The 25,780-nt window shown below is 57.2% G+C and overlaps 2 protein-coding genes across 6 annotated transcripts in view; both read right to left on the minus strand.

Annotated features, from left to right (window-relative positions):
- Positions 1 to 18,368, minus strand: part of LOC117652389 (muscarinic acetylcholine receptor DM1) — a 56,225-nt gene extending 37,857 nt beyond the window's left edge. For all 5 annotated transcript variants that reach the window (XM_034397254.1, XM_034397251.1, XM_034397253.1 and 2 more), the window contains exon 1: positions 18,242 to 18,368. The gene's annotated coding sequence lies outside the window, so the exon portion shown is untranslated. The remainder of the gene's footprint in view (positions 1 to 18,241) is intronic.
- A 3,570-nt stretch (positions 18,369 to 21,938) lies between these two features.
- The window catches only part of LOC117652229 (flocculation protein FLO11), an 8,788-nt gene continuing 4,946 nt past the window's right edge, over positions 21,939 to 25,780 (minus strand). Inside the window, 9 exon segments of the mRNA XM_034396969.1 lie at positions 21,939 to 23,237; positions 23,330 to 23,518; positions 23,597 to 23,800; positions 23,895 to 24,251; positions 24,344 to 24,616; positions 24,703 to 24,886; positions 24,972 to 24,999; positions 25,002 to 25,076; positions 25,468 to 25,526. Of these exon segments, the coding sequence (XP_034252860.1) occupies positions 23,106 to 23,237; positions 23,330 to 23,518; positions 23,597 to 23,800; positions 23,895 to 24,251; positions 24,344 to 24,616; positions 24,703 to 24,886; positions 24,972 to 24,999; positions 25,002 to 25,076; positions 25,468 to 25,526 (1,501 nt within the window). The 3' untranslated portion in view covers positions 21,939 to 23,105.

Below are 25,780 nucleotides of genomic sequence, written 5' to 3' on the forward strand. Positions count from 1 at the left end.
ACCCGTAAGCACACAAAGACGCTCGAGCACCCGTTTGATTAAAGCAGTGGAGTGCGCGAACGGCGGAGGCGGCTTGCGGAGGTTCCACCCACACACACACACACACTCACGCGTGCGGTTAAGAGAGAGAGAGAGCGAGAGAGAGAATTAATTTGAAACGTGTCTTCCAAAAACAGCATTCGTAATGACGTGGGGTGGGTCAGTCTTTCTGGAATTGTTTTCACTCCGCCGTTTGTCCAAAGCGGTCCGCAAAGCGCGTCAAAGTGGTCCGCAAAGCGCGCCAAAGCGGTCCGCAAAGCGCGCCAAAGCGGTCCGCAAAGCGCGCCAAAGCGGTCCGCAAAGCGCGCCAAAGCGGTCCGCAAAGCGTGCCAAAGCGGTCCGCAAAGCGCGCCAAAGCGGTCCGCAAAGCGCGCCAAAGCGGTCCGCAAAGCGCGCCAAAGCTGCTCGAGCGCGCCGCTCGTGCGATTGGCCGCTTTCAAAGTGTCGTGGTAAACGGAACGGGTGGAGGGCGGCCGGTGACCGCCAGAGAGCACGCGTGGCCGCGAGTCCGTCTCCGGCCCCAGAGCGTCGCCCTCCCTGTCCCGCCAAGCTCGGCGCCGCGGCCCTCCGCCCCCTCGCCGGGAATAGCAATGCAGCCTCCCCCGGGACGATGCACCACTCCGGGCAGAGTGCGTGTGTTTGGCCAGTTTGTTTGCGAATACGTGCGCGTGCGCGAGTGTGAGTGCGAATATTGTAACTGTGGAGCCCCAGACTCACACAAACACGCACAAACACACGCGCAAGCAGTCTCACATCTTCCCACGCATTACTCTTGCCACTCAGGCTTCTTCTCTCTCTCTCTCTCTCTCTCTCTCTCTCTCTCTCTCTCTCTCTCTCCTCTCTCACACACAGCCACACACACACACCGAGGCGCCCATGCGCTAACAGGAAAACACGCATGTGTGCTTCACGTTTGCGACCGCCTGGCCATTTATAATGAACGCGATGCACTCGCAGTCCAGTCTCGCACGGACTAGGTCTGTGTCTGTGTGTGTGTGTGTGTGTGTGTGTGTGTGTGTGTGTGTGTGTGTGTGTGTGCGTGTGTGTGGTATGTGTGTGGTGGTGGGGGTGGTGGTTTCGCAGCTGCCAGTGCGCTGCCGAGGCGCGACGCACGGAATAAAACGTCGGCCCCCATTTAGCCGCGTGAGCCATTGTATTCATTTAGGCCCCAAATTTAAAGCCGCCGAAATAATTCCCTTCCTTCCAGTTGAGGGAGTGCCTCGCCGTTTCCGCTGTGGCGACAGCACTGCAGGACGGACCGCGTTTCGCTTTGCTCGAATTATCATCAAGGTCGTTTTTCGCGCTGTCCGCCGCGCTTCCCACACGTTCGGAGCGTTGCGGCTGGAACACCGGGAGTGGAATTTCGGCGCGCGCTGCGCGGTGGCGTCACCTCATGCATAAGGCTCTGCGGGATATGCGGGATGGGCTCCCGGCGCGGCGGGGACCCCGCGGCAACGGAGCGTTCCGGCCGGAGCGCTGTGTGGTCTAGCCCTTAATGGCAATGGGCGTAGGCAAGCCCGCGCCACACGCCCGACGAGCGGCTTGCCTACCCCGCGCTTCACAGGCGCTCGGCTCGCACAGTGGGCCAGAAGACCGGCGGAGGCGGCCAAAACTCTTGACGAGAGGAGATTCCTCTGCGATGGCAGAAGCAGCGGCTTAGCTAAGTGATTCGCATATTCTCTTCCCTGGCTCGCGAGGTTCCCGGAATAATCCGCGACGCGAATCTTGCTCTGCGACCAGCGAGTGCTAGCGAGCCCCGAGACGTGCGCAGCGGCCCGAAAGGGCGAGGCGAAGCAAGGCAGCATTGCAGCAACAGGCCAGGCCCTTGTAGTGTAGGCCCCACGTGGCTGTGTAATGTGGTGTAGTTTTGATAAGCCGCGCCACGCCGCCAGGTACACCGAATACACACGCTCGCTGCCAATAAAACAACCCGCTCCCCGCGCTGGATCAAGCGGCCGTGGGGGGGGGGGGCTGCTCCGGACGGACAGTTTCATCATCAGGCTCGCTCTCTTTCTCCGGCTGTCAGTCTGTCTGTCTGTCTGCCTGTCCGTCCGTCCGTCCGCCCCCACCCCCACGTACGCACAGTGGTGTCTCCATGGAGCGCGCGGCCCTCGCGGCGAATTGTTTCCCCGTCTTAATTCAATTTGCCCCAAGAATCCATTATACGGAAATAAATCCACTTCGATTAAAAAGGCCTTAATTAATTTCCTCTTCTTTTTCCCCCCTGGTCGTCGCTGCTGTTGTTGCCGTTGTTGGTCGCGTGGGTTGGATCTCGGCCATCCATCTTGTCCGCTCCGCCCCCCTCCCCCTTTCCTCCTGTTGGCCTCATCGTTTGCTGGCAAGCCCAACTCAACTGCACGCTTTCAATGTGATTGCATGCCTCTCTCCAAGAAGCAGTCTCTGCCGCGGCCGCGAGGCGGGCAGGACTCTAGATGGGCGTGGCGTGCAGGTTGCGACTCTTCGATTAGTCGTCTTTCTGTCTCTCTCTCTCACTCTCGCACTGTTGGGGCAGCGTCCTGTGGAGGTGCGAGAGAGACGGAGTGACGCAGGCGGAATCAGTCTTCGGAACGAAAGGGCAAGCCTGGCGCTAATGGTGCATACCGAGTCCTGTCTGTCTGTCTGCCTGTCTGCCTGTCTGCCTGTCTGCCTGTCTGACTGTCTGTCTGTCTGTCTGTCTGTCTGTCTGTCTGTCTGTCTGTCTGTCTGTCTGTGTGATACGGTGGCGGTAGGGGAAGAGAGGGCAGTGTGCTGGGCGGTAGAGCGCGTCCTCGAGGTTTGTTATTGTGTGAGTACTACCAGTTCCCCTAGGACCTGTCCTGTGCGCCCTGCCCTGTGTGTGTTGCGCGCTGGGCGTGTGCCTCGGCCTGCGCGGTACGAGCAGAGCGAAAAAGCTGCGAGCAAAGTAGTAGTGTACACAGGCTGGGCTATAGCTTCTTGGTGAAGATAGTATTCATGAGAATGGAGCGGCCGTAGTGCCCGGGCCATAGTCCGCCGGTCCGGAGTGAAAATGAACGAGGGGGAGGGGTGGGAGGTGGTCGGGCTCACACAAAAGCGTCCATGGTAATGAAAGATCTCCCCCTCCCCCTCCCCCGGCCCGCCACGGGCTCGGACAACAGTGCCGCCCCATACGCGCCGAGCCAGCATGGCCGGCACGGCCAGCACGGCCAGCCTCTGCCGTCGTGCTGCTTGTTGCGCCAACTAACGTCGTTGGCTGAGCGTGAGCGGAGAGTGAACACAATCTCACTTAATTCAGCGCGTGTTGCCATATCAGCGACGCGTCCTGCCCGACCGCGGGCTCAGCCGCGTGGGTAAAGGCACCGTTTTCCTGCACTGCCAACTCGTGTTCGAATCTCGAAAAATCTTCCCGCGTTTTGTTTGTCGTGTCGTCGCGTGACGCGTCTCGACGGGCCGGACGAGGTGAGCGCGTCATGTGATGGGGATGTCGTCTTTGTCAGACGGTGCGATTTTTCTTGCTGCCACGTCATCGCAGTAGGAACTGGAGCTTGAGAGAGAGAGAGAGAGAGAGAGAGAGAGAGAGAGAGAGAGAGAGAGAGAGAGAGAGAGAGTCGTGGAAGAGCATCGATCACGGTTTGCCGCGTCGCAGCTCACTCGGCACGCCGTCGGAACGCCGTCACTACACGAGGCGGCGCGACGCGCCGCACTCCGTCACACGAAATAACTCATTTTGGCGCCAAATTTGACAGGCCGCGCTCCACGCGGTGGGGGACAAAATGGTCTCAAATAGTGTTTGCGTTTCACGTCGGAGAGCTCACGATGGTGCGCATTGAAGCCATCGTGGCATAAATTTCAAACCAGAGAGAAAACCACCGCGCGTTTTGGCACACTGCGTCGTATTTTGAGCATACGTAAGGTACAAACTATTGGGGTTACGGACAGGCAGGCGGTACTGCTGTGCGGACAGATAGTTAGTGCGATGTTAGGGCTAGGGGCGGAGCCAGGGGCGAGGAAGAGGGGGGGCATGTTGACGGCCGCGTCTCACCACGGCCCGCCACTCCCTGTGCCGCCGGCACGCCCGGTCTGCGGGTCGGGTCGGGACGGTGTATGAGAGTAAGTTGGGAGTTCCAAACTTGAAGGTGAGGATTGAATGAACCAAACTCACTAAATTCGTCGGGCTGAAGAGAGTGACCAAGCCAAGCCAAGCTGGGCCGACCGTCCCCAAACAGCGACCGCGGAAGTTTCGTGTAGCGAGCACGGGCGCGAAATGGGCATGGCGCGAGGGGCGTCCTGAGCGGGGCGGAAAGAGGGGGGGGGTCCTGGCCGGTGTGGGCGTCTCCAAACACGGCCATTTCCGGGCCATTCCATCCCAAGAAAGGACCGGCATTTTTCTGCGGCTCCGGCTTTGGCTGTTGCTACTTTTTTGGCCGGCTAGTCTCTTCGCACCGACCTCTCCACAGCCACGGCCTCGCTACCCTGCACCGCCCTGTACCAGTGGCGTGGCGAGGCGACGGTGCTAAGCTCAAGGGAACACGACTCACCATCGGCAAGGCGTTGCCGTGTTCTATGGGCGATCATTTTCCCGGTCAGTGCGCGGGCCAGCGGCTGCCTGTGGCGCCGTGCCGATAGCGCTTAGTGGCCTCGAGGGCTGCTGCCGCTGCTGCCGCTGCTGGGGCTGACTGGCTGGCCGACTGGCCGGCCGCTTTTAGCTTTTAGCCGCGCGGATAGAGTTATACGCCGCTGTTCTCACGCAAGGCCCTTGGGCCGGGCTGGCTGGGCTGGCTGGGCTGGCCGGCCAGCCGGCGAGTCGGTCCCGAACGGTGCTTTCTTCGCCCCGTCTCTCCATCATGATGCCCCGCGAGAGCGAGAGAGACAGAGAGAGCAGTGTGCGGAGTGCGGGGAGTACCACACCAGCAGCGCGGCCGCGCCCCGTTATTGGCACCGACATTCGTCTTGGCGCCAAATTGATTGCGTTGATGAAAAAAGATCGCGGCTCGGATCGTCAGCAACCTATTACACGGTGAATTAGCGGCGAGCCCGACCGTTCGTGCTGGCCGTGCTGGCCGTGCTGGCCCAGGGGGAGGGGGAGGTGTGGAGTGGGGGGAGGCGCGGAAACAGTGGGAAACAAGGGCAGCCTCCGCGATACGGGTTCGAGCGCTCCGAAGGGCCATATCTGTCAGCGAGCGGCATTATTCACAGAGCAAATAATCCCAGATCTCGAACCTTAAATAGTTAAAACGGTCGGGGACGCCCAGCAGCGGCGGCAGCATGGCGGCAGCGAGGCGAGGCTCGCCTGTCTTTTCCAAGGTTGGCCAGAGGACCGGGCGCCGCCCGGGTCGCCCTATCTCCATCTCTCTCGCTCTCCCGACGACAGATCTCATCACGGCCGCACTGTTTGCCCCACACAACTTCTCTCATCTTTCTCGTTTTATGTTGTAGAAAACAAAGTTGGAAACTCAGTTGGCCGTCTCAGAAGCAGAAGCAGCAGCGGACCAGCCTTGGAATCAGAGAGGGGCGGTGCGGGCCGCCGCGCCCCGCCGCGCCCCGCCACGCCCCGCCACGCCCCGGCCAGTTTGTTCTTGCAAGGGCGAATCAGCTCTTATTGGCAGGGAAAAGGGGGGGGGAGGGGGCCCGCTGACCGTCGCCCCGCCCCGCCCTGCATGTCCGTCAGTCGCTCCAAATCAAGTGACGACACTGCGAACACCACACACGGTGCGAGGTACACGCGGAGAGGCGTTGCGCGTGTTGCTCGCAGGCAACGCCCCAGCCGACCGATTCCGAGAGCGGTTTCCGTCGCTCTGACTCTCTCGCTCTCGTGGGGCGTGCCGTGGAGGTGCGAGAGAGACGCGACGAAAGCGACTCCGGGAACCACAGACGACAGGCAACGCCCCAGGCCCCAGGCAGCAGGCCCGGTTCGGCAATATCGTCTCGGATCTCCGATGGTCGGCGCTGCACTGTGCCGCGCTGCTGCGGTGCGGCGGCATCCGGATTCGCTCCAGGGATGAAGTTAGGGCTGATCCGACTGTACCGCGATTAGTTTCCGCCGGTAATTTCAGCCGGGGTGGGTGAGCTGGGTGAGTGCGCACTTGCGGTGTGCACCGGCCTCTGATGACTTGCTCCTCGACTAAACCCGGTTCGACCTAGCCTAAACCCGACTAAACCGGGCGGGGTGGGGTGACGCCGCTGCGCCGGGCGGGGCGGGGCGGGGCGGGGCGGGGCGGGGCGGGGCGGGGCTAGGCGGAGCGCAGCGGAACGACAGGTCGAAGCCTTCGACAAATCCTGCGAGAGATGGGAAAGGGGATTGTTGCGTCGTGGGGAGGGGTGGTCTTAGACCCGTCCCGGCCGGTCCCGGCAGTCCATGAGCTCAGCGCTGTCCAAAACAAGAGGAAAAGAGGCTAACTGAATCAGCCATAGCGCAACAATTATTGTCAATTTCGGCGGATCCCCTCCGCACGTGACGGGGGGCCGTGGGGCCCCGGAGAGGACTCAGCCCTGACACGTGGAAGGCCCCACTGGGGTAATGTTTTCACTCGACTAAGTCCACATCTTGTAAAAACGCGGGGAAACGCGATGCAAACGCTATGCATGGAATAATAACGAATGCCGGAAATTCGATATCGGGTGGTGTGGAGGGGGTCGAAGTAGAGGTGCAGCCAGGAGGACGAGCCGGGAGGGCCGAAAGGGACGAAAGCTCGGCCCAAAGCCGGGGAACAATAGCTGCTGCCGGAATGTCCGATGAAAAATGAAGGAAAAAGCGCGGGAAAACAAAGATTGCTCGAATCGGGGCGCAAAAGTGAAAAATAGAGGCGCGCGCAGTGCGCGGCATATTGGCCCTGCGCGGCGCTGGCGCGCTGGCCGTGGCCGTGCTGGCCGTGCTGGCCGTGCCGAGGGCCGGCGGCGGCTGCGGCGAGCTCGGTGTGCGTACACCGTACGGCCATCGAGGCGCCATCGGTTATTCATGACTCATCGGCAGCCCCACTGGCCGAAGGGGCCGAAGCACAGTGGGCCAGTAGACAGGTGGAGGCGGCCAAAACTCTAGACGCGTTTTGAGCTCCAGAGTCGCTAGGAGGGATTCGAATCGAACGTGTGACCCCACCAATGGATTGCTCTCCGAACGGGGAATCCATTGGTGGGGTCACACGTTCGGTTCGAGTCCCATTTAGCGACTCTGGGGCTCAAAACGCGTCTAGAGTTTTGGCCGCCTCTACCGGTCTTCTGGCCCACTGTGCGAAGGCGAGGCATGGCCAGGTAAGGCAGGGCAGGCAAGGCCGGGCAAGGCAACACGCAGTAGGCAAGGCGTCCCTCTAGTCTGTCTCCCTCGCTATGGCCGCGGGCTTCATTAAATACAGGTGCTGGAGATATTTATTTTTAATTTATGGACAGTGTGCTCACGTCCCTTCACTCTCGGGTCTGCGGGACTTTTTCATCATGACGGAGAGGAGGGCAGGGAGGGGGTGTCGCCCGGGGGCAGTCAGCAGCAGGGCCGAGAGAGAGGGAAAGAGAGGGAGAGAGACTGAGATGAGAGAAAGCGCACACAGAGGGAAGCGGTAGCGACAATGCAACTTTAAATAGAATCAGGAACGTCGCCTGAGATGCCCCGGGAGACGGCACTGCCACCGACATCCACACACGCGCGCACACACACACATCCACGCCCAGACACACATACACGCACCCACACATGCACGTGCAGAGGCAAAGGCAGAGGAGTGCGCGGCAAGAGGCTGCGACAAAATGAGAATTTGTTGCCGCCAACTTTGGCCGAGATACACGTCGCCGTCGACGGATATAGACGGACGGACGGACGGACGGACCGACAGACAGACAGACAGACAGACAGACAGACAGACAGACAGACAGACAGACAAGACAGACAGACAGACAGACAGACAGACAGACAGACAGACAGACAGACAGACAGACAGACAGACAGAAGAACAGGCGAACTGTCGGACACACAGGCACACGGACACTCGGACAGGCAGGAAAGGAAACCGAGTTGGAAAGACGCCGGGCGCGCGCTCACTTTCGGGAAGAAACAGCAGGAAATTACGTTTCCCTTTCGCCAAAGATACGGGAATAACAGCGGGGGAGGGAGGGACAGAGAGGGAGATAGGGAGGGAGAGAAAGAGGGAGGGAGACAGAGATAGGGGCGCAGCGGACGACCCAGCAAAGCAAGCAAAGCAAGCAAAGCAAGCAAAGCAAGCAAAGCAATGCGCAGGGCGGCGCGGGGCCTAGGCAGCCCGCAGTGCACCGCCGTCGCGCTGGCTGACTCCGAAGAGAGCTTCCGTCGCTCTGCCTCTGTCGCACCGACGGGCGACGCCCCTCGAGTGCGAGAGAGACAGAGTCCTACCTGGAGCAAGGAGCAAGGGAGTAACGAAGCGCGCTGTCACGGCTCATGCGGTATGCACGCACACGCGCGACGCGAAGCGGGCGAGGCAGCCGCAGCCCCAGCACCGCCCTGCCTCGCGGCCCCGCAGCGTCGCGGCGTCGCGGCGTCGCGGCGCCATAAGGCCTGCACCGCCGCGCTCGCAGCCCCGCACATTTTAGGCTGAGTCGACGTGTCGTCGTGAACGCTACACCCTGAGAAAGGGTCTCTTACACACTCGGCTTTAGTGGGGACAAAAGTTGTTTCGATTGATTTTAAGGTTGCGTCCGTCAAATGCGTTGTGGAATCAGTATGCAAGTTCTGAACGTGTTAAATTCAGAACTCTCTGAAAAACAAAAACGGAATGCTAAGAGCCGAAATTTCGCAGGCCAAGTCGAAGGGTAGGCCCCGTCGCCGGCGTCGCCTCGCCCGGAAGGGTGAGAGGCGAGCACCGGGGCCCTGCCACTCTGTCCCTCTCTCTCTGTCCCTGTCCCACCCCAAGCCCCTCTCATCTGTCGGCTTTGGGCAGGGCTGCACAAATGGACTAGAACGTGGGAGTAGAACCAAACTTGTTGGGACCCCGGGTGCCACACTCGAAAGCTCCACCACCACGCCACGCCACCCCGGGCCACGGCAACGCCAGGGCAACGCGAACCCTTGGCCCAAATCGCAGCCCCTGGCGACCTGAAACTCGGTGGGGCTCCTCCTCCAACACGGCCTGCAGACCGCTTTGTCTCTCTCGCACTCGCGGGGCGTCTTGTATAAGTGCGAGAGAGACGAGCGACGAAGACGACTCTCGGAATGAGTCTGCTGGAGCACTGCCTGGAGCACGGCTGCAGGTGCACAGGCAAAGTGCGCTCGCGCCAGTTTCAACAAGACTTTTCAAGTTCGCTGGCTGGCCGCCAAAAGCGCACTCGCGAAGTCTGACAAACAATTTCAGGCATCGCAATAGAGATTGTGTCGAGATTGTGTGTTTTATAGAGTGTTTTGAGCATAAGCTGTGGCAATGGCTGTGAGCGTTGAGGCGGTGACCACGGCACCGGTGTCTGTCTCCAAATGCACACATTTTTTTTCATCGTAGCACGGGATGCACTCTCTCGTTGACTTTCACGAAGACCCAACCTAGTCTTCCTGTTTGTGTGCAATATTTCAATCACGTCATTGAGTTTGTCCCAACCATCTCGTCACTTTGAAGTCTTTTTGAGAAGCAGCCCTCCGTTGCGGAAAAGGGCCGGACTCTCCACTCAGCAGGGCTTGATGGCTCTTTTCACGCCCCCAACCCCGCCTCGCCCCGCCCGCCTCCCCCCTCCCTGCAGCTTGTTTGATGCACCCCCTGCCGACATTATCTCCCTGCACCTCCAGGTCGTCTTGGCACCCCCGTCCAGGCTGGTGGGGCTGGTGCCTTGGCTGGTGCCTTGGCTGGTGCCTTGGCTGGTGCCGGCAGCCCGGCCATGGCACTGCCCGGCCTCTCTTGATGCCCCCTTCCAGACGCCGCACGCTGCCTGCCCAGCAGCCCCCTCCCCTCCATGGCGCCCCTGCCGGCATCCCAACGCCCCCCACCCCGCCCCCACCCCGCCCCTCCCCCGCCGCCGCTTCACGCCACGGCCTTAATCGATCCAGGCGGGGCTGGGCAACCCAGAGGCTGCTGCCGCCCCCACCCCCTTGCACTCGCAGCCTCCGGGCGCCCCTCCCACCGGCTGCCCCTCCCTGCCGCCTGTTTCGCGCCCCGTCTGCCCCCTCCCCCCACCCCCACCTTTCGGGGGGTTTCGTCCGATTGTTAGAGCATCCGTTGCGTCCTCCGGTTTCTGGGCGGCCTAAGACACCGCCAGCATTAGGCCCGACTGCAGGGCGCGGGTGCCGCGCCGGGCCAAAGGCCCAGGCACGCCGGACTCAAGGTCAGAGCTCTCGCCCTGGACGGGGCGCCCTCGGCGCTCTCGGCGTGCTGGAATTTGTCATCAAGTTCGGCGTGGCGCGGGGCGGGGGGGGGGGGGGGGCGGCAAGCGGGTGGATGGGGTGGGGTGGGGCGCGGCGTTTTCGCGGCATTAAGTAGTGGGCGCTTTAAAGTGGCTGGCGAGACAAGCGGCCCGCGGTTCCTCCTAAGTGGCATCGTGGTCGCGAAGCGAGGCGGGGTGGGGCGGGGCGCGGCACCCGTCTTGCCAAAAAGCGCGGCGGCGACATCTGCTTTGGCGGGCACACTGAGACACACGCGGCGGCCGAAGGACGTCCTCGCCGCGCTGCTGGAGCATGCTAAGTCGCTCAGCGACAAGCCCTCCCAGCCCGAGGCCGCGCGCTCCGGCGCGCTCGTCAAGGAGCAGCTTCTTGCCAACCCAGCGAATGGCGTTAGTCAGAGTTGGCTGCCTTAGCTCGTCTGTCGCAACGACGTTCGCGACGTTCGACTTTGAGGTGCGTCCGCCGCTGCACCGGCAGCACCGCGCCGGCGTGGCTGCCTCGAGGAATCTACTTGATTGGTTCCGTCAGTCTCGGCTCGCCGGCTCGCCTCATCGGCTGAGTCCACACGCGGCCTCCCCCACCCCTCCCCGGGCCCGGATGACTCCACTCCCCTTTTCACTCAAATTACTCCAAAAGAAAGCGAGCCGAGCGGTGGCCGCACTGGGCTGCCCCCTCGAGGACAAATAAGCAGTTTGCTCGGCACTATTCGGCCGGGCGCTCGCGTCGCCTGGGGTCGCAGCTGTTTCCCGGTGCGCCAAATTGTTCAAAACGGGATCCGCGAGCCGACAATGCCTATTGTCAAAACGGTCGAAATGTTTTGACCGGCGCGACTTTAAGCAGCAACTGCGTCTGATCCGAGGCGGTATTTCGCCCTCCCTCAGCGGGCATTTGGTCTTTGGACCTTCCTTTAGCATGCCTTTGTTACGGAGTGCGATTATCGGCCTTAGTTTGGGAGCAGTATTGTCTCAAAGTGGATCAAAATGGCATTCAAAGGCATTTTTTACTGTTTTCATCAACTTTGAGACAATACTGCTCCCAAACTAAGGCCGATAATCGCACTCCGTAACAAAGGCATGTTAAAGGAAGGTCCAAAGACCAAATGCCCGTTGAGGGAGGACGAAATACCGCCTCGGATCAGACGCAAAGGCTGCTTAAAGTCAGCCCAAAACACGATTTTTCAAAGACATTTGTGAGCGTTTTGATCAACTTTGTGGCAATACTGCTCCCAAACTATGGCAGATAATCACACTCCGTAACAAAGGCATGCTAAAGGAAGGTCCAAAGACCAAATGCCCGTTGAGGGAGGACGAAATACCGCCTCGGATCCGACGCAGTGGCTGCTTAAAGTCGGCCCAAAACACGATTTTTAAAATACATTTGTGGCCGTTTTGATCAACTTTGCGGCAATACTGCTCCCAAACTAAGGTGGATTATGGCACTTTGTATCAAAGGCATGCTAAAGGAGGGGTCGCGTGGGGTCGCGAAATTTTTCCTGGGGGTCGCGGAAATTTTTTGTTACAAATTTGGGGTCGCGAACCGAAAAAGGTTGGGAACCGCTGCTCTAGCTGGAGGCCCGGTCTATCCTGGCCCGCATCACTGCCCAAAGAAACTTTCAGCGAATTAAATTTTGCTGACTTTCTTGGTAATGCTGCGCCGACCATAAAAAGAAGAACCCCGTACAGGCAACTGAACAACTGGCGGTTTGAGTTTTCCCTTTTGCCGAACTCATTCTTATAGTGACGCGGATTGGTCCATTCGGCCGCCGAAAGAGAGAAAGAGGTGGCCGCGCCGCAGAGCCATGCGGCACCACACTGCGCTTCTGTTTACAATGTTTACATGCCTCGGTCAGCCCCAGTGGGGTAAACAGCTGCCCCTCGTCCGGGCCGGGCCCGCCGGGCCGCCCCGTAGGGCCCCGCCCAGTCCAGTAGGGCCTAGTGGGGCCGGCCGGCCGGACCCAAGGGGGCAGGCTGGCCCTGCAGGGCATACAGGGCCCCCGCAGGGACCGCCCGCGGAGAGGGGTGGCGGCGAGGTGTGGACCGGGCAGGCCGGGCCGGTGCATAGGGGGGCTGGCGCTGGCGCTGCGTGGCGCTAGAGTCCTCTAGAGTCCTCCCATTCTAGGACTCTACGTGGCGCCACTGACAGCGAGTCGGAGGCTGGAGGCGCTCGCAGCCACGGGGCACCGCGAGGACGCCACGCGCCGGGAACTAGCAGTTTTCGGACTTTGGTTTGCACGCTTAAAACCGTACAAAGTATTTCGAGTTTACGTAGTACAGAACTAATTTAGATTTAGATTTAGAACGGAATAAATTATTTGACATTTTGAAAAATTCCATGTCCAAAAAGTTAAAAAGAATTTTTTTAAGTAATAATTTTTTGATATTGTGTTCCGTTTGGTCCCTTTAAAAGTCACACAATCGCGCCACGCCCAATGGTTCCACACAGCGTGCAGGATTCTCTATTCTCCACGTATAACAGTGTGGAGGCAGAATCGAGAAAGGTTTCGGCGTTTTCTCTCACGTCGTTGCGTCCGCGTCCCACCGCGTCCCACACACCGGGTCGTCCAATCGGATCGTGCAGTGCCGCCAGGCCGCCACGCACCTGGGAAACAAAAACAAAAACAGAGAGAGGGTGAATAAAGCAAGCCGACAGCGGCGCGACGCTTCAGTTTGCCACGGCATGGCGGGGCGTGGCGGGGCGAGGCCACCGGTGTGATTGGCGACCGCGCTAGTGTTACCAACCTAATTAGGGTGGCCACCTTTTTTCACCTTCGCCTCCGGTCGGGCTAATCTCGAGCGGGGCGGGGCGCGGCGCGCTGGCGTGGCTCAAGGCTCGGCCTAAAAGGAGAAGAATTGGCAATTTCCTGACCTGCCGTCTGGCGGCCTGGTGGGGCGGAGGGCATGCTAGCGGGCACTAAGCCTCGAAAGGCAGAGGCGTGCTCCCTTCCCCGCTGACTTTATTCTTTTAACCTCCGCCTCCTCTCCTCGCCATCGCCGCATCACCCTTTTACTCTTTATTCCATTCTGCCAACCACACGTCCAATCATACGGCGTGAGATCGAACCCGCGGCAACCCGACACCCGCGGCTCCCGAGGATCGCGGCGTCGCGGCGCCGCCACTGGATGATTCCGCTCCGTCTCTCTCGCACCGAAGTGCGATGCCCCACGAGCGCGAGAAAGACAGAGCGAAGCCGCTCTCCTCGGGAGGCTGCTGGATGAAAGAGGTTTTAACGGAAAACGGAAAGAAAGGAAAAAGTTCCCCTCAATAAATAAAATTAAAATAACTAAACTGGTACGCGAGGGTGGGTGGGGCAAGAAACTTGGCGCGAAATCGAACAGGCCCCGGCCCTCGCCCTCTGTGGGGCCCTCGGTGGGGCCCCGGTCCCCCCGGTCCCCGGTACTCGGGCCGTGGGGGCTGTGGGGGCCTCGTGCTAATGGGTCCAACAAAAGACCCGCCACAATGCGGCTGGCCGATTAGTCGCCGTGGCACACCGTGGCACACCGTGTCGCGCGGGGTCTTCTTTCAGGGAATCCGCGCTCGGGCCGAGGCGGGCCGAACGGGGAGGCGTGGCAGCAAGAGGTGCGCGTCGTCTTGCTCACGCCACGCAACAAGCGGACGCACGCACACTGCAAAAATGATCAAGTCACAACGACTCGAACACTCTGTCACTTTCTTGGTTGGTAGACAATTTTTGGCGTCAACTGGAAAAATTTTGTTTATTACCAAATCTGGTGATAAATTTGTCACGAGCTATTAGAATTAATTGCCATCAGATTCGGTAAAGAAAATTGTTTCCACTTGTTATCAAATAGACGTTTTGTGTGTGACATTTTGGAAGAGCGAACGGACGGAGCAAGCTGGCAGGACGATCCGCCCTCTCGACTCGACGGCAATGCGTGTGAGATCGCGGGAAAAATGGGAAAATTATGGAGCGCGCCTCTGCTGTGGCTTCCGTACGCACGAGGTATTCCAGAAGGGCAAGCCGTAACCAACCCCTTCATCAATTTATGATTTTCATTCATTCTCTACCCTTTTCACCGAGCTTAATTTGCCGAACAACACCGCACACGTTTGTTTTCCCCCAACAAAAACACGCAGTTATAATTAGAGTGCACCTCGCTGTTACCGCGGCTCCGCCCCTCTTCGGTCGGCTCGCTTTTCCTCCAATAAAACGCGTCAAAAATAAAATAAACTAGATTTTGTGCCATTTTCCTTTGTGAGACCTAAAATAACAGAGTTTGTTGGGGTTCGAGGGTGCATGAATTTCATCAATTTCTTCATCTCCTTCGTATATTCTGCGAAGCAGACTCCCAGAGCGATTCAAATCCGTGGCCAAACAAACCGCTTCATACCAGCGGCAGCCTTCTATCGTAAAAGAAGGAGAGGGAGAGTGCAGGCGTCGATCCCTAGCCCTGGGGACCAGCATTATTCCAGCGTTTCTCTTACATCCTTTCAACCGGCACTGCTCTCCCAGTGCGATTCAAATACGGAGACTCCCGCGCCTTTGCAGCTTTGCAGCCGCGCTCCGTCCCAGTGCTGCGCTCTCCGCCCGCGGAGTCGCGCTCAGGCAACCTTTGCGCCTGTTTACCCGCTAGCCTGCTTACCTGCTAGCCTGCATACCCGCTTGCCTTTTTGCCCGCTTGCTTGTTTACCCGCTTGCCTGCTTACCCGCTTGCCTGCTCACCCGCTTGCCTGCTTACCCGCTTACCTGCTTACCCGCTTGCCTGCTTACCCGCTTGCCTGCTTAAGGCTTAATCACACTAGCGGGTCTCCGAGCGGTTGGCGGGCGCGGGTGCGGTTGCGGGTATTGGCTCGACCAATAGGAGCGCAGCGCCCGGCGGGTGCGGGTGCGGGCCTGGGAATAGCCGACCGTCTATTTTTTTACCCGCTAACCGCACCCGCAGCCAACGAGAGCAGCTGGATTTGTCATGTGACCAGCTCTGGCCTGTCGTCTGCTCTCTAGAAGGCGCGAACGGTGATCGGTGTTGCGCAACACAGTTGTTTGTAGTTGTGAATTTAATTGATATAGATTTAAGAACACTGAACTTGAACAATAATGGGACCGAAGGACAAAGAACTTTTCTCGATAGAGAAAGAATTTCTCTTCGTAGAATTAGTGGAAATGCGCCCATGCTGTGGGAGTCCACAGCTGAAGGACTGATATGAAGCGGTAGGTTTGGGAAGAAGTAAAACAAATCATGGGGCCGCAATTCACAAGTGAGTAAAAGAATACGAATTTAAACCTTTGTCATTCATTCCAAACCCTTTTGTTGACATTTTTACCGCCAAGCGCGACAGTTGTGGAGGTTATGTTTCCCGGCGGTGGAGAGGAGCGGGGCCTTCAACCGCGCCGCCCAGTGTGATTGGAGCACCCGCCAACCGCACCCCCACCCGCGCCCGCCAACCGCTCGGAGACCCGCTAGTGTGATCGCAGCTTTACCCGCTTGCCTGCTTACCCGCTTGCCTGCTTACCCGCTTGCCTGCTTACCCGCTTGCCTGCTTACCCGCTTGCCTGCTTGCCTCCAACTTGAAAAGACAAAAACAAATCGCATTCTCTTTTTGTTTTTCGCCCAAAAACATCTCCATCTTTATTAAAAGCATTGGACTCGCTGCTGTGATTGTGGGCCCGGCCGTAATTCAGGGCTGACCTTGGCGGGGCCGGGAGAAACGCACTCTTACAGTGATGGGCAAAGGGAGGGGGAGGGGGCGGTGGGGCCGTGTGGGTGGCGGTGGCGCCGACTCACAGCTTTGCGGAATTGCCGACGAGGAAACTTCAATATTTCGATGAGGACCTCTGGGAACGTTCGTCCCCATTACCACGGGGTGTTGCCCCTTCTGTCTACGCCCCGCCCTCAGTCTCGCCCACCCACACATGCGCATCTTAAACACACACACAACACACACACACACACACACGAGCCAAGCTCCTTGTTAGGTCGAGTCGTGCATCATTAACCGGTGTTTGAATATGGGGGCCCCTTGCGCTCTTTAGAAGGTATCACGCCGCCTCATAGCTGTGACTGGGGGGAGGGGGGAGGATGAAGGGTGGAGGGGCAGCATGTATATTGAAGGAAGCTTTGCACAGGGGCGCCAAGCGACCTCGCCAGACCTAGCCAGACCTCGCCGGTGCTGGTGCGACTGGTGCGGCGCCAGTGTCGATTGTTTCTCCCCGCGTTGTAAACGGTCAACCACATCAAGGGGCGGGAAGCGGGAGGAGGGGGGGGCTGGACTCCGGACCGGGCGACCGGGTGGGCGGTTCCGTCGACGGGGCTCGAACCAATAGGATGTGAAGAGCGGCGAAAAGCACAGTACAGGGAAAACTTTCATTTTCTTCCAATTTTTCAAGTTGCGTGTTCTTTATAAAGAGCCTGCGAATGAAAAGAGACAAAAGTGAACTGTGGCCGTTCGCTTCCAAGGGCCGGAGGGCTGTGGCGGTTTAAGCCAGTTCGGAACTGCTCGCTATTTTATCGGGTAGGGAGAAGCCAACGAAAAATGCGGAGGATGGAAAAGGGGGCGGGGTTGGGATTCGAACCCGCGCCCCGCCGGCATCAGTGTCCTGGCAAAGAATCAAACGGCGCCGGGAGGCGGCGCGAATCCTTGCCGAAGATCGTCGGGCCAGAATCAGTGTATAACAAGTGGCGCGGGGGAGGAAGGCGGCGCCGCGCCGCGGCAACGCCATGCAGGCCGTGTCGGTGCACCACGGCGTGCCACGCTGACAGTGGCGCAGCTCGCCGTCTAATTGAATCAATGGCGTTTCGCGGTGCGCCCCCGCCTTGCGCGGCAATGCTTGGCAATGCTTGCACAGCGTGACCTTTGCTTCTCAATTAAGCGGTGACACGGTGGGCGTGGCGGGTTGTGGCGGGGCGTGGGCGTGGCCGGCATTGGCATGCATGGAGTGCAGCGAAATGCACTAAAGTCGGTGACGGCTGCCTCGACCGGACAGGTCGCGCCGCGGCCCCCGCTAGCAGTGTTACACGTAAAAAATGAATTTGTTGTGACAACGAAAATGCATGTTGATTTTGGGATAGCTAAAAAAAGTTGTTAGGCGGACTATCAATTTGTTGTCAGAACGAACATTTCGTTCTGACAACGAACTATCGTCAGGAGTAATTATCATAAAAATGAATGTTTGTTCTCCTGACTGAAACGAAGCGGGGAGGTTCCGGAATCTTTTTGTTTTCTTTCGCCTCCGCGAGAACGTGATGCTGCTGAAGGAGGGGAACAACAACAGGAGGTGCGGTGGATGATACACGTCTCCTAATCTCCTGCGTGGGAGTCGCTTCAAAAAATCCGTGGGTTTCTTCCCCTTCCCTCGCAGGAAGATCGGAAAGTCACTGAGATGTCAACATGGCCTCAAAGAAACGATTCTGGCCCGAATTTGCTCCAGTTTGCGCTGTATGTTTGACATCATGTGACGTCAAGCGTGTGACGCGCGCGAGTGCTGTGTCCATGTGTGCCGCACACCGCAAAGCACGCGGCGCGCCCGCGCGTGGCAACGCTACGCGCCGCTACGCGCGCACAGCGTGTGTTGACACCGTTCGCACCCCCCGCTGGGTGGGGCACGCCGGGGCACCACGCCGAGGCAGTCCATGTCGAGGGGTGCGCATGAAGCATGAAGGGTGCAGTAACAGGTCGAGAAGCGACGCAAACAGGACCAGCGGACCAGCGGACCAGCGGACCAGCGAACCAGTGGACTAAAGGACCAAAGGACCAAAGGACCAACGGACCAAAGGACCAAAGGACCAAAGGACTAGAGGACCGGCGGACCAGTGGACTAGTGGCGCGGCGTCCCATGCAACGGACTGCAGGGCGGAGCGTGGTGGCTAGCGGCATGCAGCCCTCCCCGGCAAACGCGTGCACACACACACACACACACACACACACACACACACACACACTCGCGCGCTGGCATGGCCACACACACACACGCACCTGTGCAGAGATGCAGACGGTGTCCGAGGGCTGCTGGGAGGCCGTCGCCGACATGGTGGTGGTGATGCACTCAGGCTGGCTCGGGCCAGACGGATCGCGGCGGGGGGGAGCGCGGCGTGGCGGGGCGTGGCGGGGCGTGGCGGGGCGTGCGGGGCGCGTCCAGGAGAGCCCACGCAGGCGGAGCAGTGGACCGGGGCGGTGCGGGGCGGTGAGCAGGTCGCAGCCTCCACGCTCCCTCCGCAGGCACGGCTCCGGCCAGACTGGGGGACTGGGGTCCCGGCCCGGCCCATCCCGGCCCAGCCCGGTGCGGTCCGGGCGGGGGCTGCGTGGGGTGCGGTCGGGGCGGCGGGGCGGTGGGGAACAGGGCTGCTGAGCCATGGGGGCGGGGCGCGGCGGGGGTGGAGCAGGGGCGGCGGTGGGGGCGGCGGCAACCCATGGACCAACCGGCCCCGCCCCGCCCCGCTAGCCCGGCCACGCCCTGCCCTGCCGTAGGGCTGCCGTAGGGCTGCCGTAGGGCTGCCGTAGGGCTGCCGTAGTGCTGCCGTAGGGCTGCCGTAGGGCTGCCGTAGGGCTGCCGTAGGGCTGCCGTAGGGCTGCCGTAGGGCTGCCGTAGGGCTGCCGTAGGGCTGCCGTAGGGCTGCCGTAGGGCTGCCGTAGGGCTGCCGTAGGGCTGCCGTAGGGCTGCCGTAGGGCTGCCGTAGGGCAAGGCAAGCTCGGCAGGGTGACAAGGGCCAAAAGGACCACAAAGACTCGGAAAGGTCCTGCCAGAAGGGACCGGCCAAGGAATCGGCAATAATCGGATCAAAATAGCACACCGCTGCCAGAAAGAAACCCAAAACTTGCCCCAACTTGGCGCACTCAAAGGCCTGCCAGCCTGGCGGGCCGGACAGGACTCGATTAGGGGCCACGTAGGAGGCCTGCTTGGCCTGCCTCGGCGACCGCCGGGTTGGCCCCGGGTTGGCCGGGCCCTCCTGTCGGCACGGAAAGTACGGCCACGGTCACTTGATGCCGCATCTTTGCAATTACCCCCCCCCCCTCGGCCACGCCTCGGCCGCGCCGGCCACAAGGCGGGGGCTGCACAAAGGGCAAACCTCCTTGAGAGCTTTGAGGGCGGAGGCAGGGCAGGTCATTTTCCCAGTGTGCCAGGCACAGTGTGCCGGGCACACGGCTAGAAATGGACACGCTGCCTGCAGACTTCCCCGCCGGCCTTCCTTTCGCCGGCCCGCCACGTCCTGGCCGTGGTGGGGGTGGGGGCGTGGGTGCTGGTGGTGCTGTGCTGGTCGTGGTTGGTGGTCACTCATGCCGACTGGGTCATTTCGCGCCCTCGGTTTGGCGCGGCTTTGGCGGCCAAGCGTTTCCAAAGCGTTGCTCTCTGTCTCTCTCGCTCTTCGAGGGGGGCACCCCATGAGTGCGACAGAGACAGACAAACGGTTCTCTGCATCCTTCCCCCTCCGCGAGGATCTACAGCACCTGACGTTCCGCGTGTATTCAAAGCCGGACCAAGGCAGGTGGACCAAGGGTGGCAGAGACGGGGAGGCGGGGCCCTTCGCGGGGCCTTGGGCAGGGCTCACCCTTCCCGTCGGTAACACAGTTTGGGAACCGTCCACCTGCCACAAGGCGCACGGCGCATGGCGCGCTGGTCAGCGCAATGATAAGAGTGTCGCGTGATGGGCGTCGTTTCGACGAGAAAAAGGCAAACAAGCAAGGCGCCTGCCAAACGGAGGATAGGCAACGTGCCGAACGCGCGAGGCAGCGGGTTGCCTACCCTGAGCTTCACAGGCGTCCAGTCTGCGGCCGGGGGCCTCGAGCAGCAAACAGGGCGTTCTTGTTCATGCCCGCCGTGGTGGTGCCCGTCCTGGCCGTGCCCGGGCACTATGTCTGTGTATCTAAGTGGAGCCACCGCGGCGTCCCGCGTCCCGTGGAGGCTCTTCGCCGCCAAGCGTGTTTGGCATAATCTGTGTGCATTGCTCTCTCGCTCTCTCTCTCTCTCTCTCTCTCTCTCGCTCTTTCCGCCGCTCGTCGCCGACTCAGAAAACGAAAGGGCCGCCTTTCAGCCTTCCAGGCCGGGCCTCTTCCGCACCTTCCACCCCGCTGTGTTTTGCCTCTCGAAGAGCTCGAAGAATGGATGGCGCGGTGTGTTGTTTCCAAAGCAGCCCTCGAAGGGCGCCCACGACCCTCTCCTTGTCTCTCCCTCTCCTCTCTCCCTGCCCCCCCCCCTCCCTCTCTCATTCTCTCTCTCTCTCTCTCCGCCGCCCTTTGCTTCACTTGGTCACCACATGCCCTTCGTACCTTATCATATTTTCTCGCATCATGCCAAAGAACTGGGCGTCCGTGTTTTGTCGACTTTGCGCCCTTTGCGCTCGGTGTCGCTCCGTGCCTGGCCGTCTGCTTCCGAAGGGTTGATTCGTCGCTCTGTCTCTCTCGCACTCATGTGAGCGCCGCGTGAGTGCGAGGGAGACAGAGAGGCTAGACGGCAGCCAGCCCCTCGTGCCTCCTCGGCTCGTCACGTTATTTTCTTCCTCGGGGCACACCTGTTATTCCCTTCTTGGCGACCCTTTTGCCACCCCACGAGAGGCTGCCGCTGCTGCTGCCGCTGCTGCCGGCTGCCCCACTCCCTTATTCTGCCTTTTATTTCCCTCCCTTGACGGCCCCATGGGCGGCCCCATGGTGGTGCCAGAGCCGGGGGGCAGCGCCAGGGAGCGCCGCCGGGCCGCCACCTGGGGCCAGCCTGGCAAGCCCGGCCTGGCTGCTGCAGACTCATTCCGAGAGTCTTTTTCGTCGCGCTGTCCCTCTCGCACTCAAGGGGCGTCCCGGAGAGACAGAGCGACGAAAGCGACTCTCGGAATCAGTCTGATGTGCTCCACTCTGCTCGGAGGAGATCATCCTTGCGCTGCAGTGGGCCGAGCACATAATTTCCGTCGGTATTATTCGACCGCAACCGTTGTTCGGCGACCATCTGCTTTCACAGCGCCGCGGCGCCGCGGCCTTCGGCGTGTGCAGTGCAAGTTCCGCAAGAACGGCGGCACGGCGCGGCCCGCTTGGCGGCCCGCGCCTACCCGCCCTCCCCCCGCCCCCTCCCTGCAGGGAAGGCCAACAAAAAGCTTCATTAGGTGGGACCGGACCGGAGGCGAACTTGGAGTACCCGGGAGACCGACTGAATCGGGAAAGAAGAGGAAAGAGGTTCGGGCCTTCGGGCGGGGTGGGGAGAGGGGCGGGGCGGAGAAAGGACATGACAGGGCAGGACAGCGAGACAGGACCGTTGCTGCGCGCCGCCCCATCGGGACCGAGATCGCTTTGATGAGAAGGGAGTAGCTGGGGGCGGAAAAGTGAATCAAATCGTGTCGCCGACTGCGCCAGCGTTTCGTTCCGGCCGCTCGGGTGTGTGTTCGTGTGTGTGTGGGTTGGGGCTCACGCCACTAAAGAGAAGAACGCTAAAAGCTCGATCAAGAAAAGTGCTTGATAAATTCCCGCCAGCATCCCGCACTAGTCCCGCTTGACGACGGCGTCCGCGATTCCCACCAACCACCAGCGCCATCCACCTTGAAAGTCTGCCTTCCTTAAAATCAAATCATATGGCTATTGGTATTATCTTGTTTCTGTTCTTAGCTTCTTGTTTGTCACGCCCTTCGACTAGTTTTCAAATAAAATAAAAATGGAACGATTATATTGCGTGGCCGGTTTGGGAAAAGGAATTGAGTTTTCAGAAGGTATAGAATTTTTATTACTTTTCATTGAAAAACACAGTCTATGGCAGATACTTAAAATTGGTTCATGAAGTCCTCATTACAAAAAATTGGGTAGACTGATAAGTTTTCACTAACATGGTAGTGACCCTGTACAAAAAGAATTTCAATATTGCTTGGCCCCTTATTCCTATTAGATGTCACAAGATTGGTAATAAAAGTACTGTATTGCACAATTTATGTATAAAAGAGCCATCACAGTTTTGATGGTAAAAGGAAATAAAACCTAATAATGGCTTGCCAAAAATTCAAACAATAAAATTGGAATTTCTTCCCCAGCAGTAGCAACAATAAAAGAGTTTGTAGACCGGCAATGGATTATCTTAATCTTCAAAGGGATGCAACCAAAGATTAAAAGATTCATAATAATAGTAATAATACTAAAAGAAAGAGAATGCTACACACTACACAGAAAGCACAAGCAATGAGTTAAAATCAAAAGATTTGTAACCTTTCCTTCATTACTTTCAGACCTAAAGGAAAACTTATAAGGGAAGAGCAACAATGCAGAACAGCTCCACTGCGCAACATTTCATATCACAGGCAAACCACAAGTCTCTTGGAGACTAAAGAGCAGACAACAGAAAATTATAAAAACAAATTAACTAAAACATTGCAGAAGTCTGACTTTGCAGCAAAACTGAATCTCAGTTGGAACTCCAACACACCTTGAGCAAAAAGGCACAGTAGTAATACTACACAAACCATATTGCCTTCAACTGAAACTGTAATAACAAACATGGCAATAATGATGTGGGTAAATAAGGGCTGTAATACGATAAGATGAGATGTGATTCATTGTAACTTAATGAATTAAACTATATTTTGAAACAACGAAACTTAACAAGTTTTTTTTTGGTTCCTTTCAGAAAAATTATAGAGGATGATGAAAGTTGTGAGCAACAGAAATATTTTCCACCAAAAGAAAAACCACAAAAAGACACAGAAGAATTATGTCAATGAGAAAATACTTTCAAATTTAACAGATTGATGCCCAAACATAAAGGATAAAAATTAATACTAAAGTCAGGCAGGTTGAAAAGCTTTGGTGCTGCCATGACAAAGTATAGCATATCACATTGATAAAAAAAGACGTCATTTCCTAAGAGATTGACCTAGGGTCAAGAATGCATTGGCAAGTTTGAGGGCACATTGTCTACAAAAGTAGCAGGAAATTGCCCACGCTTTCCATTGCATTCACCATACAACCAATCATTATTTATTCTTGATAAAATGAGAACCTTGGCACCTTCCTAAAAAACAAGGAAAAAAACACAGAGGTTGAAGAATATGATTCAAAATGTAGTCTGCATAAAGTAGCACCTAAAATATCTTATACCCTCACCTGCAGATCCAAATCCTCCCAAGTTTCTGGGGAGAAGTTATAAAGAGCAGTGGCAGGAAAACCTTCAACGCCAGACAGTGGAACAATAATGTTAACAAAGTTCAAGGGAAATATGCCTTCCCTGCTTCCAATACGACCACGCAGCCATTCATCACTCATTTCTTTGACCAGCTCAATCATATCACCTTCCTGAAATGACCAGACATACTATTAGAATTGTGGGCAAAACAACAATAAAATGAGACAGGAATTGTCCACATTACTGACCTTAAACGATAAATCGTCAGCATGAGGACTATCATAGTCATACAATGCAATGCAGTGGGGACCTTTGGTATTGCCTCTGTGAGCCCTAGAATTTGCGCCATGTACAGCGCTGGTCGCTTCTTCCAAGAACTCTGCCGGAGGGGCGGGAGGAGGAATAGAGGGCATGGGAGGAGATTCTGAACGGTCATCATCAGCAAAATTCATCTAAAAACAAAAAAAGAGGAAAACATTTAATAGCTGTAAATTAAGATAAGACATAGCATTTGGAACATTAACTAAAAAATATCAAAAAACTTACTGATGGGGATGCAGTTGACTTAGCCCGAGTGACTGATGGCGAACTGTTTGGTTTGACCTTAGGGCGAATAATTGTTGGTTTGAAAGCCATGACGCCTGGTGTAGGGGCCGTGGCAGGTGCGGGCTGTGGCACTGAGAGTGTAGGAATAGGAGATGCAGCAAATTTCCTGGGGGGTGAGAATGGGTCCTGAGGAGTTGATGCCCAAGGTCCTTTAGAGGTGGCAGCTGATGAGTTGACAGGCGAGAACAGATCACTGGGAGTGGAAGGAGACGATCCCCATGGATCTCGATTGACAGGACTAGGAGTTGCAGTAAATCCCCCAAAGAGCTCAGAATCATCCTCAAATCCACTTTCCACCTGGAGATGAAGAAATAATGAGTAACACTTCATAAACCTGGAAGAAGGTTCAGATTAGTTCTGAGGAAAGCTGAGGTGCAAAACTTCAATACCTGAGAGTGGTGATGACTGTGCGAAGTTGTTCCGTCACTACCAAAACTGTCCACACTTAATCCATCACTAGATGATCTCGTTGTAGGAGTTGGTGAACTTGGGGGAGAGCTCAAGTCTATTAGAGAGGCAGTTGCCACTGAAGAGAGCGGCAGTGGTGTTGGTGATGGAGTCACACTTTTTGAAAGGCCTAAAGTGCTCTGTGGTTGGGCTGAATCTCCCTTTTGACCACGCCTAGTGAAAAGATTTGAAAGCAGCTCTCCAGGACGACTTGGCTGTTCATTGGGAGGAAAAAGACAGTGCAAATTACAATACAAATGAAACTGTTTAACTTATAAAATCTGGCATACACGACTCTTACCTGTTTTGAATTGGATTTAGAATGGCTTTTCCCTGCAGATTTCAGGGCACCTTTGCTGACAGCGATCTTCGGTGGTGGGGGTCTTGGAGGGGGCATTTTTTTGGCGGAGGTCTGAATATCTGGCCATGCTAAAGACTGATTGGTTGTTTGTTTTGGAAAGGGATCACTAAAAGGGTCATCAAAGCTGTAAACCAAAATTGCTCAGATTAATCAAAGATAATTTTCGGTGAATATGAGTGGCAGTAATATTACATAAGAAATGGACCTACCTTAAGTCCCAACTATCCATCACTCTTGAGCTGGCATTGATGTGGAGCGTGCTGTGTTGCGACCTGGTGGAGGAGCAGGAGCTGGCCGAACAGGCGCTTTCATTCCTAAAAGTAACAAGTGAAATTAGAAAGTGCACTTCTTGAATAGGGAAGGAGTAAACAAAGAACTGACAGGAAGTGAAGAAATTCTTCCTAACACATTGGTTAGAAATTTACAACATTGATCAGAAAGAGACAGGTCAAAATGAAAAGTAGAAATGGATGGTGTAAAGATCCACAAATAGCTATTGAAATTGAGTTAAAGCTGAAAAGTGAAAATTTCATGTGTTAGGGAAAGAGGTTATTTGTGTTCCACATTCACCCTTTAGTGCCCATCGTTCAACTAGTGGACATAGCCGAACTGGTGATTCGTGCAAGCGACGCAGTACAAAATCCAGACGTAAAACAAACATAAAGGTGCACATTTGCCCTTCAAAAAAGAGGTTTTCAAGCTTACCTGACGGATATTTACTGGCCATTTTCACAAAGTAATCAACATCAGCACAATTGCTGCCACTGTGCAGGTGCGAGAGGCAGGTGTGTTAGTGACACGGAACCCAACGGTCACACTGGCCGAAGATAGCGACTTCACACGGAGTGTATAATAAAGCCGTCTTGTCTGGCCGCGACACTGCCTCTAGTACGTACGTACCATGGGGTACCGCCTACGAGGCGTCAAGTGTTCGACTTGACCGAACGCTCTTATCACAACGCAGCTGTTGGCAGCCTTTGCCAAGGCCTTTGCCAGAAGAAGCCCCAGCCGTTGTGTA

The sequence above is a fragment of the Thrips palmi genome, unplaced genomic scaffold (assembly GCF_012932325.1).
Source record: "Thrips palmi isolate BJ-2018 unplaced genomic scaffold, TpBJ-2018v1 HiC_scaffold_7, whole genome shotgun sequence".
NCBI classification, from domain to species: Eukaryota; Metazoa; Arthropoda; class Insecta; order Thysanoptera; family Thripidae; genus Thrips; species Thrips palmi.